The sequence below is a fragment of the Cygnus olor genome, chromosome 5 (genome assembly GCF_009769625.2).
Source record: "Cygnus olor isolate bCygOlo1 chromosome 5, bCygOlo1.pri.v2, whole genome shotgun sequence".
Classification (NCBI taxonomy): Eukaryota; Metazoa; Chordata; class Aves; order Anseriformes; family Anatidae; genus Cygnus; species Cygnus olor.
The window spans coordinates 16,080,987-16,100,565 of record NC_049173.1 but is presented as its reverse complement, the minus strand read 5'-3'; the positions used below and the strand labels follow the sequence as shown (position 1 = coordinate 16,100,565).

Genomic DNA, 19,579 nt, shown 5'->3' with positions numbered 1-19,579 from the left:
CTGAAAAAAAAAAAAAGTCTCTGATGGGGAACGGTTAAAAGTAGGCTAGGCCGGTCCCCCGTATTACATTGTCCTGTGCCAATGAAGCATGGTCAGTATCAGCCCCCAGACAGCTTCAGGGAGTGCAGAGAAAAGGGTGCCTAAACTTTCCTAACTCATCATCGGCACTTTCCCTTTGGATTGTGCCTTTAAAAAAGAAAGGCCTTGGTAGGGGTGAAGAGGATAGGGGAGAATGGTAGAAATCGCGGGGAAATGATTGTATTTATTAGCTGTCTTTCTGTGGCTGTCCCCATGGCAACAATTTGCGATGGCAAAGAATGTGAGAAGGGGAGGCTGATGCCTGATTGGGATGCTTTGTATTTGGCAAAGTGGCTCCTGATTGGCCTGAGAGAGCCCCGAACTCGGCGGAGTCGATATTCATTCAGCTTGCTCAAGTGCTCGCTCAGCTGCCTCCACACACCGGCTGCCTCTGCTCCGCCGGGGTGGCGGTGTGTAACCTGCCTAACGAGATTAGCGGGAAGGGCTCTCCTCCGCCAGCACCGCCGGAGAAGCCCCCGCGCGCCGGGTGAGTGTCCACGCTTGCTTGCAGGGATGCTGGAGCAGCTGTCCCGGCTTCTCCTCCCCACCTAAGCCTCACCTAACAAGATTAAGCCAGCAGACCCCGTGCCCGGGCAGCGCTGAGGGGCCGCGGGTGTGCGGCAGCTCTGCCGGCGGCTTGCCTGCACGGAGGCGACCTGATGGACAACGTGTGGGCATAGCTGAGAAGTTTGACGGCTTTCCGTATGCTCCCTCAGTTTTCTTGATGTGTTTTGAATGCAGGCGTCGTGCTCCAAGCCTGCCCGCCGTGTCTCGCAGGTTGCTCGGGACGGATTATAAACTTTTAATGGGAAACTCTGCACGCGACGTCCAGTGAAATGGCATCGGACAGCGAGGTAAAAACCCTGTTGAACTTTGTCAACCTGGCCTCCAGTGACATCAAGGCAGCTCTGGATAAATCCGCTCCCTGCCGCCGGTCGGTGGACCACAGAAAATACTTGCAGAAGCAGCTCAAGCGGTTTTCTCAGAAGTACTCGCGGGTCCCGCGGTGCCACCCTGGCAAGCCGTCGGAGTGCGGCCCGCGCCGGGGAGCAGAGGACAGGGCCCGTGGCTGCCAGTCCGAGATGCCTGACTCCGGCCCCCACAGCGGGGCTGCTGCTGAGAAGGTGCTGCGGGCAGCCGAGGCGGAGGAGAGCCTGGCTGGGGAGAGGGCTTTGCCAGAGCAAAACCCTGAGGCCGGCAGGCCTGACCAGGTGCCCATGAGGAAACGACAGCTCCCCGCCTCCTTCTGGGAAGAGCCGAGGCCGGCCCAGAGCCTGCCATCCAGGGGCTTCCCCCCGGGCCCTGAGGGGCTGTCAGCCCCCAGAGACACTCCTCCCTTTGAGGGGAAGAAAAGCAAAAGGAGCCAGGACACTGCTGGTCCTGAGAGCCCCTCTGAGCCTGCCCTGCACACAGGGGAGAAAGACCCTGCTGGCGACCTCTCAGGCCGGGTGGGCACCTGGACCTGCTGCCCCTTCCCATGCCCTGGGCCAGCCGTGTACCAGCCCCCAGGGACACTGCCCCAGTCACCCTTCCCAGGGCTGGGGCTGTGGAGGAAGAGTGCGGCCACACTGCCGGCCGAGGCACAGCCCTTCTGCAAGGAGATGGAGGGCGCGGGGCAGAAACTCTACAGGCCCGTGGTTTTGAAACCTATCCCCACCAAGCCTGCTGTCCCCCCGCCGATTTTCAATGTTTTTGGGTATCTTTAGCCGGGGGAAGGGGTTGGGGGGTGTCACACTGGATACGAGCCCTTTAGAGAGAGTTGAAGTGTCAGGTTGGGCAGTGGGTGCGAGCTGCTGGCAGCGTGGGGAAGGAGTTTCCATCCAGAGACGGCGGCGAACACATCGTTGTCCTCCTGCACAGGCTGGAGTGAATCAGTAACTGTTTGGCCTCCATTCTCCTCTCACCACACAGGTGCAAATCAGGAATAAGCCTTATGAAGCTGGTGGCACAGCGTGTGGGGCAAACCAGGCCTCTTTTGTGGAAGCACATTGTTCGAGCCACGGCGAGCGGGGCTCCGGACCATTCACAGTCCGCACTTGTAACACCTAGGAGACCTCCTCCATGTGGGAACATCTTCCTGGGGTTGCCCTGTGGCCACAGCAGCGAAATGAAATGAATTAAACTGCTTGAAACAGTTTTTGTACTTTTAAGTAATTCTGGATAAGTCAAGATATTCAGGTCACTTCCTTTTGCGTGCAAGAGACTGGAAGGACAGTATTTAATGTAGAAACCATGTTTGTGAATTGATTTAAGCTCTTCTTGTGTGTAAATACTGAGAGAATTAAAAAAAATAAAGGAAGAAAGGAGGTAATTTTATTCTAGTGATTCTGCAGATGTAGTGTGTTTACTTTTGCCCCACTGGGTAGACACAGGTTTAATTTGCAACTGGTGGTTAGACACGAGGGCTGAAATCTCTGTCCATTCAGAGTGATGTAAATCAAATGTAATTCTTCTGAGGCTGGGAAATTAGCTGGTGTTAAACCAGTGCAAATGAAAGCTGAATGAATTTCTGCCTCAGAAATTGTTCTGCACCAACCAAAAAAAAATGATAAATTGTCTAACTTGTTGAATACAAAAACATAAAATATGATAGAAAAGAGCATAGAATAGCCTGTCTTCATTTCCATCTAGCAGAGATCTTTTATTTTGCCTGATTTTAAGATGTGATCACAAAGCCTGGCTACAAATGATTTGCCCAGTATTTTCTTAATTATTTTAGTGAAGTGGCATTGTAAAAGCTTATAGGTGATTTTTTTTAAGTTAAGTTTTTCTTAAACCCGCAGAGAAGGTGTTGCTAAGGCACAGAACATGAGATCTGAAAGTTTTAATATTTCAGGTGTATAACTATTCAGTTACACTGGAATAAATCACTGAGGACAGGAGATGTGTGTTATGGGGGAAAAAAGGGACAGAGAATGGACATCTGTGACCTCCCCGGACCTGAACCTGCTCTCGCTGGAGTGAATGGGAGCTTCTCCCAGGATTCAACAAAAAATGGCCTTAATATCATTGGCTTCTTGCTACTGTAGCGCTCTATCACTCTTGGTATCTGGGTGAAGAGAAAAACAGGCTATGCTTCTTTCAAGTGCAGTCATGAAAATTTCGTTCATTCATTGCAATTTCCAGTTTTGGTCATGAAAAAATTATCATCTTAAGCCACGATGGAGTCTAATTTTGGATCTTGTGATGGAGCTTGGTGTTATATAACCAGGCTGCAACTGTAGTTAGGACATAAACTACTTTCAGGCCAAAAGTAGCTTATTCTTTCCCCAAACCTCTCAGTTTATCCCAGTGATGTTTACTTTTATGGAAACAATGGCTGTAGTGTGCTGGTCCAGCAGATCCAAAGTAGAAGCAGAGATGGTTTTCACTGCCTTCTCACTGCTACCAGTACTTCACATATGTATCAAGCCTCTCCTATAGGAGACAGAGCAAAAAAATGGCTTTGGTAGCACATACATGCAATTACATGCAAGGTGCAAGGTGGTAAAGAGATGGTCTAAGAGATAAAGGCATCAAGTTAGCTCTTGATCCAGAAGTGAAGATATGAATATACTTATGTCTTTATGTTTTGTCTTTTGGGGAAAAAAAAATCCACGAGGAGACTGTCCCTCTCCACAAGGAGACTCCAACAAAAATCAGAGACAGTAGCCCTATTTACTTTAGTGGGAGGAGAATTATGGTTCTTAAATTGCAGAGCTGTAGGCAAGGTATTTTTTACAAGGAAATAGGAGCACTTTCTCACATAAACAGCTCTGTGTCACTGTTGTAATCCAGATGAAGCCCGCTGCTGAACTGCTCTCTCTCAGTGTTGCCAGTGCAGAGCAGCCTCCTTGGCACCACTCTTGATTTCCCTCTGGGTGACCAGAGCAGCTCATGGAATGAGCAGCGGGTATTGCAGAGATCTCCGTGGGCAAGTGCTCCTGCTTGAATTCAGGGGAGAAATTTGAAAGTGCTGCATATTGCACAAGAATATGGATTTCTATCAACATTGACATACTTGGCAAAGTGGATAGCTTCTGCAGAAATTTTATTTCTGAAGAAATCCAGAAAATGAAGGGAGTTAAAATCAAGTTTCTACCTTATAAATACCAAATCTTTTTTTTTTCTTTTTCTTTTTATTTTTTAACTGTTTATTTGAATGTGTGTTGCTGTACATTTCTGTTGTAGCTGTATAGCATATTTTAAGTCAAGATACAGAACCAGACCATTCTGGTTCTATAGTGCTAACGCACTTAAATTTACACACTTACCCTCAGATTCAACTGATAGTATGTTTTAAAATCCTTAAATTCCTTTGTGACATGGAACTTCCCTCCCCAGCCCAGAGCAGGAGCTGGCCCTTGCTGGGGCTCTGAACTGGAGCAGCAGTGAAGTAAAACGCAAATGAACAGAAGAGAATTGCTAAGTATATTCAGAATCACTGAATGGAGATGCATGAAACTTTCCAAAAGGTTTGCAAAGAATAACAACTCTCTCTCCTCTCTCGCAATACTTTGTTCACTCACCCCTGAGATTACCATCAAAATTATTAACTGTTCAAGATTGGATTGATTCAGACTTTTCCTGGCTATTTTAGTGTTTGGTTGTTCAATACTATTGTTCAGAACAGATGATAACCCTTCAGAGTCTAATTGTTTAATTCATACTTTGTTTGAAAGATGGAAACATAACAATTGAGAGCTGCTATTTACTACAGCAGTGCAAATTTAAACTGTTGAAACTACAATAGCTTTCATAAATAATGGGAAGGGAAAGGTAAATGAAAAAGCATTCATACAAAATAAAAAATCAAAAAAGTGCACGAGAACATAAAGTAAATTGCACATGTTGCAGTAAGAAAAAGTACAGTAACCTGGTCATGAAATATTCCTACAACATTTCACAAAAAGTCATAATCTCTGAAGGATTCTATTATGCTCCATAAAAACAAGCCACTTTTCCCTGCACTGGGACGACTGATCTGCTTACAAAGCCTGGGTTGCTTGGGATGTTGGGTATTTGTCTTTTCATAGCAACTTCTAGACAGATGCATTAAATGATCGTCAAATTTTTGCAGATTCAGTATCACACGTAAAACATTGTGTCAGTGACCGGAGTGTAGGAGAGGTAGCTGGCTCCATTTCAGTGCAAATAAATGTAAACTGACTGTGTGAAGGTTTGCAGTAAAGATCAAGCAGAAAGGACGCAATAACATAATTCCTAGATTCCCCCTTTAACATACTTGTCTCTCCTCAGTTTCTGTGCAGTGTGGGCTCTTACTCTTCCTGCAGCTGCGGTGTGCTCACATCAGGCCAGTGGCTCTGTGGCTCAGGACAGACAGATGAGAGCAACCAGGACATGAGTCTCCCAAAACAGATGAAGGTCTTTTGGCTGAAAAAATAAATGAACTTTCTGTATTTGCTCTTCCCAAACCGAGTATGGGCTTGTCCAAGGACATAACAGTGCTGGTTCAGGGGAAATACCCAGTTTGGGATGGCTAATGAAACCGCACCCCTGCAGTTATGCATGCAGGTGGTCATTTTGAATCCTTCCACCAGCCAGAAATTGCCAGGGCTGTCACTGAACACCAAACGAATGCTTAAGTAAATGGTCTCCACCAGGTCGTGTTGTGTGTCTATCACCCCCTACAACTCTGCTCTGTTACAGCCATTTAATTTCAAGTATTTCTCTTCTGATTTACATCAATATGAGGAAGACCCAGACCTTCACTGCTCAGCCCTGTAAGGTGAGGGATGCGAGACCTCCACAGGTGACTTTCCATTTCTCAAACTATTGCTTACAATTGCAGGGCCTCCACTGGCAATACTGCTCTAAAGATGACAGACTCACAAAGGCTGGGGGAGGTTTCAATGGCCTGCTCAGCCAGCTGTTCTCTGTACAGCCAACAGTGGTGGCCAGCTCCTATCTGGTGTCACTGGGAGGCTCCATCTTCTGGATGACTGTACTGGGCAGATGGCACGGTACCCCCAGGGACCTCACTCCTCCCTGTATGAGGGGTGGGGTCACGCTGCAGGACAAGGGTGCAGGTCCTGGTAGTAATGGAAGGTAGTGAATGAAATTTCAACGGTGGAGGAATCACACCTGACTTTCCAAAGCTTTGCAAAAAGGTGACAGTTCAGTGTGAATTGCAACTGGTTTTTCAACTGCTTCTGCATTTGGGAAGGGGACAGCTATGGACAGAGTGCCCTTAGCTGTAACCATTTCTGCTCCCGCTCACATCCTATCCCAAGAGTGCTGAACAAATTTCACGCAAAACCATCACAGAATCTGGACTTCTGTGCCCAGACTTGTATGTGTGCAACACACTTTTAGTCCTGTGTTGAAGTGTAAAACTCCAAACAAAAAAAAGTTGGTGCAATGCATTTTCCCTACTTGTATTTCTACCTGGTTCCATGGTACGCAGGCCAGCAAAGAAAGAACAGATCTGTCAGGTTTCTGGTGGGGAATCAAAGCAAACCCTACTGCACAGCTCCTTTGTTACCTAAGGTAAGAATGGGCATGCTTCTAGGGTAAGATCTGCCAAGACGTGATTACAAATTTAGGCTCTTTCATCTCAACCTAGGTGCCTGGGCGGGACCGAGGCATGCATCAAATTGCAGCAGTTCAGCAAGGCACACCTGTCAACTGAGCTGCAGACACTGCCAATAACCCTTCGTGGGCTCCTCAGCCTCCCCAGCTGTGAGGGAATGTGACTTGTTAAAAACTTCAATAAAAGAATTTCACGGACAATTATGGTGGTTCAGCTGATAGATGGCAACTTGTTAAGCTGCCATAAATCAGTTGTGCATCTGAGCTGTAAATAGGTGACCTAATTTTCAAAGAAGCTGAGATAATAACTTTCATCAGTGTCAAAGGGAGCTAATAGATACTTCAGACTTCCAAAGTCAGGAAATTCAGGGCTAAATCCTTGGACTTTTATTCTGCCTCGATAATATGACACCAAATGTCATCCCATTGGCTTCAGTGGAACTACACCTGGCACAAGCAACTTGGCATTGTTTGAGAATCTGAATAAAGATTTAGAAGCCTAATTTTGTGCATTTGTTTTTGTAAATCTCAAAGTCTGCATTTCCTCATTTTGAGATACTCTCTCTTTTCTTCCAGTGATGGTATTGTTATAGCCACAGAGGTCCAAGGAGGTAAGAGATGTTGGATTTCATTGGTATGAGACCCTCCAGTGGAACAACAGATAAAGTTAGCTTGGCAGCGTTGTCTTTCCCTATGTACCTTGCCTCTTTTTTCTCCATCACTGTCCATGCTCCTCTAGGCCTTTGTTCTGTTCTGATATCAGCTTCATGACAGACTCAAGCTACTGTTTACAGTGCAGCTATTTCTAATTTACAGAAAAGAAAAATAAAAAATAAAAAATAGCTCAGAGTTTCTTTCAAACCCCCAGTCTAGAAAATTCTCTCAAGCAGAATTTCACCTCCTTCTTATTGCAAATGTAATACAACATGAACTGTATTTGCTTTGTGTAAATACAATTCTTACATCCTTCTAAAATAAACCTTCCCTTGAGTATTAAAGGAATCAGCATATCTGGGTTTTAGTCTTTTTAAAAGTTCTGAGCTTTGAATGTTCAGAAACCAAGTACTCTACTCAATAAGAAAGGTCCAAAGAATAAAAGTGTAAGTGTTAACAAGCTGGTGTCAAACTATCAGAGAATCAGCAATCAGCACACTGAGCAGAAATCCAAAACATAGAATAGAAACTAAAATAAAAATCTCAGTCAGTGAATGAAATGTGATTGTTTTCCCAAATATGTTGACTCTTGACAACTTCTGAATTGTGATCACAGCAAGGATGCTAAGCTCCACCAGACCCCAGGATACCTTTCAGTCTCCCACTGGTACTTGCTTCAGAACTATTCATTTTTCAGAGTTGTCTTTCATTTCTTTTTCTTTGCAGACCAAGCTCTGAGGTGAATCACATGTGTTTTCTCCTGCAAAACCTAATGTTTATCTGTCTCCTCCATTTTCTTCTTACTTGTGCTCCAGAAGCATATTTCTTTTAGATTTTAGATTAATCATTGGAGTGCACTTGACCAAGCCAGCAGCAATTCCTCTCCACTGTGCATGGCGTGCACCCTTACCATGCCGATGGTGTTGGGTGCCGTGCCGGGAAGCCGCTGCGTGTCTGCTATGCCTGAGGTCACTGCGTGTAATCATGCTGCAGGTATCGAATCAGTCTGTGTGGGAGAGGCAAGGTGTCAATAAGTTTAATGCGGTTTCTTCCGATCAGGCTTCGTACCTTGACACGGCAAAGATGGGCAAGGGGCCGTGGGGGCTCTGAAAGAGAGGAAGGTCAGAAACATGAGCAGAGCAGGTTTAAACTCAAGAGGGACAGCTAGGACAGTGGGAAGAGGAGGATGGGAGGAGGAAAAAGGGGACTTCTGTAATGGAGGGATGATGCGTCTGGCATCAGTGGCTGCTCATTCATTCTGAGGCATGGCATAGAGAAGGAAGAAGGCCGGAGGAAGGGGTGCTATATCCCATCTCAGCATACCAGTGGGCTTTCTAGGAGGACTTAAGCAAGCTGCTTCACAGTACTCATCCTCCCCACTGAAAATAGATGCAACACCTTCCCAGTTTAGCTTGGTGCTGGACAACTAATTCTGATAATGTCTATGAAAGACTTTGAATCCTGTGAGAAATGATATTTGAGGGGAGCCACTGGTGCTTGCTGGCTCGCTGTGGAGATGGTCATGCTGGCCACTTACCCTGATCTGCCTGCATTCCAGGTAAAGCCAAATAAGCCTTCCGGCACTGCAACGGCTTTTTTCCAGTGGGTCAGATCCACAACTGATGGATTTAACATCAGAGTCAATGGCACCCCAGCAATTTCTAGTGCCTCATAACTGGTCCAAAATGTAAATCAGTCTCAGTAGGAAATCCTTCTGAGTTTAAGGGATGGATACTGACTGTCTGGTTCTGCAGAGATCAGGTTAAAAACCTATAGGACTTTTCAATAGAAATAATTGAAACTATAAGAGGAGATGGTGACTGACATTTTGAATCCAACGGTGAGACTATTTTTACTGGATTCTCTTCTGAGTGACCATACCTGCTTTTTCTTTAATGACAGCCCAGTCCTCGTAGCTGTCTATATGCTCCTTGAGCCGGGAACAGAGCTGCACGTTACCCACATAATCCAGGAGAACATCAATAATTGGCCCAGCCCAGCGACTCATCTCTGGAGTAGACACCATGTCACAAAACTTCAAGAAAAAACAAATTCACTACAGTCAGTGAGAGACAAATGCACCTTCAGAAACTATGACAACAGCATCAATCCCAGCTACTTCTTTGGTCCCAAATTTCTACCAGCTGTGAAGGCTATTTCCAGTTTACCATGGGAAAACTTCTACTAATGCCTCTATTTTTTTTTTTCCGACTGAGGGCAGAATCCCCTCTTTGCAGCCACAGGAGGACACAAAACCCTGCTGGAGTACCATCTCTGGAGCACAGAAAGGATGGTGAATTGTTTACAGGGTCTGACAGTTCTACTTCCAGGGGAATGGGAGGGAAGAAGAGCCCTCAGAGCTTTGCCCTTAGCAGGTGAGGGAGCTGCTGCAAGGTGCATGCAGCTCAAAGCACCATGACCCAGCATCTTGGGTCCCTTTCTCTTCTTGGCATCTGTTGCCCACAGGGCAAGCTGCAGAGTACTCAGAGCTTTAGCATGGAGGGCTGCTGATGGAAACACTGAAGCACAGAGCTGACTTGAAACAGCATCATTTCAAAAAAGTAGTTACTTGCCTTCCCCCTTTGATTTAAATGCATGTATTATACCAGACTGCTTCATCTGTCTCTGTTAGACTGCTGCATATGAAGATATCTGTGGATTTATCTGCATATGAGCAGTCAGATAAGTTAAGATAAACTAAATCATGCTGTGTGGATGAGAACTCAGACACATAGCTGGACACAATTGAGTAATGGTGACTTATGCACCATCCATCTTCTTAGTCACTGAGACTGTCTGCAGGCACCTTCCAAGCCCACCCCAGATGGGAAAGAAAATGTACCAGCCTAAACCTCTTTCAGTTTAAGCCCCTGTAACTAGATCTCATTTGATTGTACACGTATGGGCACTAACTCATAATGCATTAAGATTTTGTGTGGATATTCTTATTCAGAAATAAAATATTAGTACACCTAGGAAGAATAAAGCTGTAGAGAATTATAAGGTCATTTCATTCATAGTGAGAGCATTCTCAGATGTGTTTACTGCTCTTCTGACTTTGTTTCTCTGAGCACCCCCATGTAATGTTTCTCAGAAAAATTAAATATAGTAATGTTGGGAGGATCCCAGTGTACAACCCAGAATTTTCTACCAAATTGTTTATAGGAAATTCAGTTTGGGATATCTGACATTCTCCAATGTATGCCCTTACCATGCAGATACACATACAGCGTGCAAACTGGGGCTCTGCACTACACCTCCAAGCATTAACTCCACTTTGACAGAATTTAAATGAGGACACAGTTTCAGAGTAATAAAACTCCGGATATTATTGCTCCCCTCTTTTCGTCTCTGCCAGAGACTTTGCCTGTCTTTTTCTCTCTTCCCTATTCACGAGCTCATCCTACAAAAATGTTTTCCAGATTAAAAATGTTCCAAAACATGTTACAAGAAAGCAAGCAGAGCAAAATGAAGCAAAATAATGCAAAACTGCAACTACAGGCAGTGGAATTGCCTCGGGGACAGTGACTCTGGACTCGGAACATACTTTGCCTGAAGTCTTGGCAGGCCCCCGAATGCCCTCTCGCGGCAGTAGGTTGCTTCACTCCCCACGTCCATGGTTTTGACACTGCAATTCGGGAAATGGGGACTGAGACAGCGTGCGTTTTTCTGCATTCACTTTCTCCAGGAAACACTAATTCAGTAGAAGCAATAATGATTTATAGCTATGTATTTTTCAAATCCAATAGCTCATTGTCTTTACTGTGTAAAGACTAATTCAGATTTATTTTCCTTATGCAATTCCATACAGGAAAATAAGAAATGTACACCCTTTGTGTAGAAAAGACTCCAGTTTCATATGATGCTCTGTATTTTAGAATACAAACCATATCAGAGCCACGTCACAAAGCTATACCACACAAGCCTTACTTTTATTAGCCAGAAACCTAGCACTAAGAAGCAAATTTAAAATAACACTGGAGGGAAGGCATCACTTTTTCTGCTCTGTGTGAATTTGTCCCTCACCAATCTCTCTCTAGGCACAGATATAAATTTACACAGCTTTTGCTTCTTCTGCCTCACGTGGTCTGACTTTTGAGGTGATGGCTCTGTTTGTGTGTGACCCAATATTTTGTTACGTGTTAAAAATAGTGTTAGGTGACATCCAGAAGGAAATACACATTTAACTAAGTAAAAACAGACCAGTTTATTTGTGGCTGGGATATCACAGAGGGTACAGACAAATCCTCTCTCTTTGCCTTGGAACTCCAGCCTTCTTTCACTCTACTTCCTACCTTGTCATTGTTCAAGACTCAGAAATTATTCAGTTTATTGGTGAGCATTTCTTCGGCCTAAGTGACACTATCTTCTAAATCACACAAGGGTACACTTAAGCTATACAGGAGTTGACTTACTGCTTCCATAATGCTTTGCAATAGAGAAAGAGGACTGCCATGCTGAGAGTTTTTGTAGTGTCTTATGTTGAAGGATAGTAAATTATGACTGGAGGGTTATATTTTCCTTGAGATATTTTGGAAGGAGTCAACAGGCAAAGATCACACACAACAAAAGTGTAATCTGAGATTATGCAATGTCATTTAGGGGACTGAGAATCCAATTCCAGCTCAATGGAAATGGTAGCTGAGATTTGGAAAGGACTGCAGAGTTACACATGTAAGACATGGTCATCTAAAATCTGTAAGTGGCTTTGAAAATATGGAATCATGGATCTAAATCTCCTAATCTTGTTTGAAAACTGAATATAATGTGCAATCATGTAGCTAATGTAGTGATTTATACACCCTCTCCCTGGCTGCTTATCCAGTAGATTCAGAAATCGCAACAATTTACATTCACTAGTTTACCCTCATAAAGTAAAGGACTATACATTTTTAATTTAACCATGAGTTTAAATTCTCTATTAGATAAAACAGGTGTTACAGGGTGAGAAGCACAAGCATGTTTCTATTGCCCATTTGACACTGCCTGTCAAGAAAACATGCTTCACTCCTGGCACCTCAGGTCCAGAGGAAAAGAGTATTGTGGATCTGACAGCAAAAGCTGTCAAGATGCCTATAATTCACCTGAAATTCAGGCTAGGGCAACAGCAGATTTTGCCTATCTTCCCTCTCCCTCCCCCCACTCTCCCCCCTTCATTGAACATGGACTTGGAGCTCTCACATACTCTTATTAAGCCTTATGTTTTTTTTATGTAAGTGAAGTAGGACTAAAGGCAACTTCTCTCACAGGAAAGGTGGGAGAAGAAATACATGAAGTTATCAAGATATATAGGTGAGAGGTGTCCTCAGAAGTGCTAAAGGTAGATTTAGCTGTGCTTACCTGTATTACAGTTGGCTCTGTGGACAGCTGAGGATCATTAAGTCTGTCCCGTCTGTAATTTAATGCAGGGTGTGGGCAATTTCCATACTGACACTGAAAACAGGAAACAGCATCACAGCCCAGATCCAGGAGATACTTCAGCACAGAAAGGTACTTCATTGAAAACATGATGGTTGCTGGAAATGTGGTAGGATGGCTTGAAATATAGGCATTGATGTTTGCTCCGTGGTCAAGAAGCAGTTTCATGGTCTTCAGGCAACCATGGCGGATGGAGATGAGCAACGGGTTGATGAGGTCAACATTGGGGTTGGCTCCAGCCTGCAGCAGGAGCTCTGTGGCGTAGATATTGTTGTTAAAAACAGCAAAATAGAGGGGGGTGGTGCGTCTGTCCTCATAAAGGCAGGAGCGTTCATTGGAGAGGCTGGTGTTCACCTCATAGCCAGCATCAATCAGCTCTTCCAAAATGTCATCGTTGTTGCGCTCAGCTGCTAAATGCAGGGGGCTAATGCCGCTGCGCTTGACACGGGTGCGGCTGGTCACGGGGATCAGCATGGAGACAATCCTGATGGATGGATGGAGAGCCAGTGAGCAGTGGTGAGCTCTAGTGGATCTACTGCAAATCCTCGCTTTGTGGTTGTAACCTTAAGAGCCTACTAACTGGCACAGGAACAACTCACTCAGAGCAAAACCAGAGTGTGAACTTGAAACCTGTCTTCATCTCCCTATGTTCTTACCTTGACAAAAATGTGAGTTAGGTGACTCCTCTTTCAGAGAGGAGCAAATTTTTCGAAATTATCACCCAGTTTCTGTGAGGTACTGACAGCCACAGAGGCATTTACAATGGAAGAGACAATGTGCTGCCTCCTCACCTATCCCGCTGTAACTCACTCCTGTGCAACAACCCAATGGCAAACACCCAGATGGGCTTTCCCGGATGTTCTGCACCTCCACCATTGCGTTGTGGGTAGGAGTCAGAAGAACTGCCTGAGGAAGCAGGCTGGACTTGTTGAAAGAGGGGTTGTACATCCCCACCTCCATCATGATAGCTCTGTTGCTGAGTGCTCACCCACACAAGACATTGGTAGGCCTCATGGGTCACAGCTGCAGCAAGAGGCTTGAGACCAAAAAGGGGATGAAACCAAACCTTCCTCTGTGGGACAGAGCTGGGATAAACTATATATTTGGTTTCCAGACCTCCATGCCAGATTTTACAGTTCAGTTATTACCCTGGATTGAGCCCCGTCCTGGAGGACCTCACTGTGCAGCTTTTGGCTGTGGCAAATCCGTGGGGCTATCAACATCCATCCCAGATCATGGGGAGCCAAAAAGATAATTAGGAAAGGAGAGAAAAAGAAACACAAATATTTTCTAGGCTGGTTGCCATGCTTTTAACCCAGGGAGAAAAAATGTACAGCCAAGTCCTAAACCCCAGTAACCAGGGATTGCTATTGGAAAGTGTGATGCAGCCTTTAGCACAGCAACATAAATCAGGCCGCTCTCGTTATGTAATCAGAATTTCAAATATATGATGTAAAAGGCCCCTGCCATTTCAAATCCATGAGCATTTTATGTCTCCACAGTTGTCACTGGAGCTGCATAACCAGACCCATGGGTTAAACCCTCATTTCCTGCTCATAAAGTTGGGTGTTTTAGCTAAGGTGCTATCCTGATTCTGTAGACACAGACAGTCACCCTAAGCTAGATGTAGAAAGAGAGTATGGACCATCAGACCTGAGCCTGCCTACTGTGCCAGGAGATGCCCATGCTCCCTATGGGATGCCTGCAGAGACAGGGACATCTAAAAAAGGGACTTGTGGCAGCCAGCAAGTCACACACCTCTTCATCCTCCTCTCATGCAGATGACTCTATTTGGCATTCAACAGCTCTTTTAACAAACATGCAGAGCTCAGTTTCCCAATGAGTAGTGTCTCTCTCCTTTAAAATATGGCACATCTTCAGCTGGGCTTCAATGGCTGGTTCCAACACTAGGCCCTCAAACATATATTTACATATCAAATTAAGCAAAATATAAGCCCTAGTCTCAGGAAAAAAACTTTGCTTCTGATGCATTGAATTATCCTGTGAAAGACTGAGCCTCCAGTGCTCTCAGGAGCTGAAAGAAGAGTTGAAGATGCATAACACTTTACAGGATTATGTTCCCATTTACATGGTGGACAGTTGATGTTTCCAAGTTACTTTTACATCTTATTTTTTAAACAGAAGTTGTGTTGTTGTTGTTGTTTTAAATTATGTAAATATCTTGAGTAGCGAAGCACTTTTTTTTCTTTTTTTTCTTTTCTTCCAGCATCCTCACTCATTCCAGCACTGTGATGCTCACCAGGGAGCAGGAAGATTGGATGTTGGTGAGCGTGCAACTTTCCACCATTAGCAAATGTTTTCTATAAGAGCCCTAATAGCAGAAAGGGCACAAAGCACTGTGAGGACACCATGCCAAGTGCCAGAATTTGTCATCCCATGACCAACTCTTTTGAAGATTTAAGGGTCTGTTTTGCTCTTTCCCTCCAGAATATGTGCTTCAGCCAGCTCTTCACATCTAAGTTCTAACCTGCCTCATTTCTGTCTGCAAGAACCTGAACCTCACCCCAGGGGTGCCACACTGAGGCTTTATGTCCAAATGTTGCAGTGCCACAAACATCAGTACAACCCCTGTACCTCAGACTTTGTTGGGAGAAAAAAAAGGAAAGTCTGGAATCATCATATTTTATCAGAATATAGTTCTGTATCTAGTACCTGTCTGTTTCTTCTTCCTTCAAAGCGAGTTGGTTCAGTTATGTGGTGTCTCCACCACTGCAGTCTTTCCTGTCTGGTGGGAAGGAGAATGGAGCTCAAGTGAAGGCAGCCAAAGCTGGACAAGCCATGCCACAGCTTGTGTCTGTCACAAGGCTGAGCTTCTTGCACAGTTTTGAAATAGTGCTGAGTGTCCCCTTACCCCTGACACCTGCTTTTGGGATTTCCATTTGCTAGAAATTATAGGGAAGAGGCAGAGGGCATCCTTACTATGAGCGTGCCAAGAGATTATTGACTTGCATTTACTTAATAAATCTGCCCACACTTCACAAACTCTTCTCAGCTCCTTGGTTCCAAGGGGGAAGGAGTTAAATGACTGCTTGTGATTGTCCTACAGCTGATGAGATGACCCTTATGAATTTCATGTCAGTATTGACAAGGTGTCATTTAAAATAAACAAACACCAAGACACAAGAGTTGACAGTTAAGCCCTGAGACTACATTATTTGCTTTTTGATGGTAGGGAGCCTTCGTGCTCTGGCAAAAAGTTGAAGAGTAGAATTCCTGCAGAATTACGTATTAAATCTGCAGGAATACAAAGAGAGGTCACCATGAAGGGTGTTATTTTACCGAATACCAAAGGAATTAAGAACGATCAGCCAATCGGGCTAAAGCTTTGTCATTTAGATAAATATTTATAAGAGATCTTTTTCTTTTTTTCATCCTCTTGCAATTCTGTTTGCAGCAGTTGGGCAGTTGTGCACAAAAATTTGTGCTCAGACTTTTGCAAGTGAACAAACTGAGTTTGAGATGAATTCTGGTCTCATTTACGCTGCTCAATGTTAGCAATGATAGACGTGATCTCTGAATTAGGCCCTTTTTCTCATAACATAGGGATGGACTGAGGTTGCAGACTTTCCATGTAAATTTGTTTTCAGATTGGGGTGTGGATCTTCTGAGGGGAAGAATAGATTCAGAGAGCTGGTCTAGACTCTATATACGGATTGGATTCAGATCAATTTACTGTACTGTTGGATCAACTTTTTTGAAAGTGAACGACTGGAGCTGGTTTTTGTCTCTGGCACATTTCTCATCTAAAATGTGTTTGTTTTCAAGAAACTGTCTTTGTAAGTCAAACCCCGGAGAAAATGTTGAATCGTGCCTGTATTAGTCTATGCAAGATATTTATGTACATGCTAGAAGCATATAAACCAATTATGTAAATTCACACCGGGTTGCCCTCTGAATACAGCTTCCACAAAGAAGCAGGCCTACTGCAATTGCAGAAAATAAATATTCTCAGGTCTATCAAAGTGATTTGAGAAGTGTAATTGGGTTTCCCAAACGGGCCAAAATGCTAAGAGAAAAGATACTGTGGGGAGGTGTAGCACTGTCAAAAGTTTTAATTCCTCAGACATTGTGAAATACATAAGAATCTGCTCTAGCAGTCTGCAAAGATAGCTTTACTATCTAGAAACAGCCTTTTCTGGATGTGGTTGGACATACTCCCTCTTTTAATCACTGCTTAAAGGATTTCGACAGAAATTGCTATAGTCAGAAGAGTCCACTAAAGTCACCAAAGGGGTCTGTCACTGCAACCAGAGATGTGACTGTGTTTTGCAAAAGTAGCTGTGGGCTGTGGCAGGGGATTAAAGGTGGGAGCTAAAACTCATCCTGGGATCAGAAGGAAATGCTCAGGAATTCAGGCTCATAAGCAGGTTGCAATGTCAGTTCCTATTGGGTCTTGAAAGAGATAGGGAAGCACTACTTACATGACAGTGCAACAATCCCACCCCTAGACAACACCTCCTAAACTGACGTCATTTATTTCAGGCAGGACTGTGTTCTCCTATTAGAAAAAACTACTTCAGAGGACCGGTAAATCTACTCAATTCCTGGTTATTTTTTCCATTAGGTACTTTTCTCAGTGTTTACAGAATATAATCAGTTCTATCCCAAAGACATTTAATTAAAAAAAAAAAGTATCTTTTTATGAATTTGTTCCATGAAAGAGTATTTAATCACTCACTAACAAGCATATTTTCCAGACCTTGGGTGATCCTTATACTTCTTTTCTGAAGCTTTTCCAATTTCCTGAAAGCCTTCTGAAAGGCAGGATACCAGAACTGGACACCATATTCTAGCAACAATCTCATTAATGCCCTAAAGATTCACTTAACCACTTCCTGCTGTCAGCAGCTGAATTATGGCTAATAAAACCTGAACACACCAGAGATGAATGCAGCATGTTCTGCTTATGGAGAAAAATCACTCTGGGCTTATTTATGTAGGAAAATGATTGCAGACTAGGCTATGCCGTGATAGCTGTTGAGTACTAACCCGTTATACAGATGCTTTTTTATTCTATCTCAAGCATATTTTGTGGAGCTCAATTTAATCCACTCTCAAGATACATGGGGTTATTTAGCTGTAATAGGTGATATCTTGTCAAAGCTAAAGGGACCTTTCACCTCACATCCCTGCTCACACCACCCCATCCGGAAAACACACTCTGTTCAGTTTATGATTTCCAACCTAAGCTCTGAAAGCGGCAGCTCCCTTGCTTGCAATGCTCAGAATTGGATCTGGAACATTACGTTCTCCTTTTCATAAGGACTTTGTATTTTTATCTAAAAGATGAAATTATGAAATGAACTAAAACTTACTCGCAAATCCCTTTTTTGGCTGCTATGTGAAGAGGTAACAGGCCATCCTTATTGGCTCTGTTAGCATCAGCTCCTTGGGACAATAGAAACTCCACAATAGGTACATGTCCATTTTTACAAGCTTCGTAAAGAGCAGAGGCATTATCACTGGCTTGAGTGTTTATATCAGCACCTAGGAAGGAAGAAAATCTTTGTAGCACTAAAAGGTTAAAATAAGATGGGAGCAACATACTTTGAATGAACACATAAATCTCCATGACACTGGAGTTACACCATGTGCAGAAAGAGGATGCGAATGAAGTCTTATCGCAGCAAAATGACAATGTGATACAGTTATATTATAGATCTCCACTGGCTTTTACTATGATGTGAATTTTATGAGGGAGAGTTTAAACAGGGAATCATACTCTTACTCAGAGACTGCTGGGGAAAGTAAAGTGATAAAGTGACAATGCACTCTAGGAAAGCGGAGATATTCTCAGGATAAAATGCACAGCAGGTGTCGAACATGAGATCCCAGTTATGAATGGAGGCTCCATTCAGCTGTATCTCAAAGACAAATGCTTTAAAATATGCTTGTTCTTTATTTAACATGGCCTTTTCTTTGGACACAATAATTCCATTAGTACTTATATATTTACACTATGTATATATAATATTACTGAGCAGAAGTGTGGACTAGATTACTTCAATAGTAGCTCTCCAAAGTAAATTATTATATGATTATGTATTTATGATTTATATATTTATTTCATTTTAAAATTGCTTATAATCTATATATTTATGCAGGTACATATGTATGTACATTTATACTATTTATAATATATTTCAATTTTAGTACATATACAGGCTAAAACAGGATTTTATAAAGACATCTGCATAGTTCTGAACAAGAATTCTAATCAGCTTTCATTTGGGCAAGTCTTAGTTAATGAATATTTCATTTCAAAACTTAGCACCTAAAGCTTTATCTTTCCATTTTATGAGGCTTCACCTTAGGCCCCAAATAGTGAATTTTACCTAAGAAAAGATAAATATTATTGATGAGTTACTAGAGTATTTGGGGCATTTTTTCATGTACTCTAGTGGGTGCTTGTCTTAATAAACAACAACCAAGAATAAACCAAGCCCTGGTACTATTTGGCCAGAAACAGTTTGGAATTTTGCTTTTTTTCTGTGCTAGATATTTAAGGCCTGGCAGACTGAGTTTTGACTGCAATATACTCTACCATGCTGTCCTGGGGAAGGCTGCTCTATGTGCATCCTAAATGGGAATGACAGTTCACTGGAGTTTTGCTTCTAAACTCCAATAAAGGAGTCAATCAGTCTCCCGTTTGATCATGAAAAATTCCTGCCAAAGAGAACATTTCCCTGTGCTCTCACCCCAAAATGAAACATCTGTGTTGTGTTTGGCCCTTTGAAGATGTTGTAGCTGGAAACATCAAGAGAATTGCAGTGACAAAACATAACACAGGACTACATTCTTAATGAAAAAGAAATGAAAAAGAAACCTTTTTTATGATGAATATTGCTCATTGTAAACAATGCAGTGATATCATTTC

The 19,579-nt window shown here is 43.4% G+C and overlaps 2 protein-coding genes across 4 annotated transcripts in view; one reads left to right on the top strand and one right to left on the bottom strand.

The window, feature by feature from the left end:
• The first annotated feature begins 234 nt into the window (after positions 1-234).
• On the top strand, positions 235-2,478 carry FAM181A (family with sequence similarity 181 member A). Its single transcript, XM_040558745.1, has one exon. The coding sequence runs from the start codon at positions 915-917 to the stop codon at positions 1,782-1,784; it is 870 nt and encodes a 289-aa protein (XP_040414679.1). The 5' UTR covers positions 235-914; the 3' UTR covers positions 1,785-2,478.
• Positions 2,479-4,700: 2,222 nt separating this feature from the next.
• Positions 4,701-19,579, bottom strand: part of ASB2 (ankyrin repeat and SOCS box containing 2) — a 31,506-nt gene continuing 16,627 nt past the window's right edge. For all 3 annotated transcript variants that reach the window (XM_040559212.1, XM_040559211.1, XM_040559210.1), the window contains 4 exons: positions 18,018-18,189; positions 12,604-13,165; positions 9,145-9,298; positions 4,701-8,369 (listed from right to left, as the gene is read on the bottom strand). In XM_040559212.1, coding sequence (XP_040415146.1) covers positions 8,233-8,369; positions 9,145-9,298; positions 12,604-13,165; positions 18,018-18,189 — 1,025 coding nt within the window. In that variant the 3' untranslated portion in view covers positions 4,701-8,232. The remainder of the gene's footprint in view (positions 8,370-9,144; positions 9,299-12,603; positions 13,166-18,017; positions 18,190-19,579) is intronic.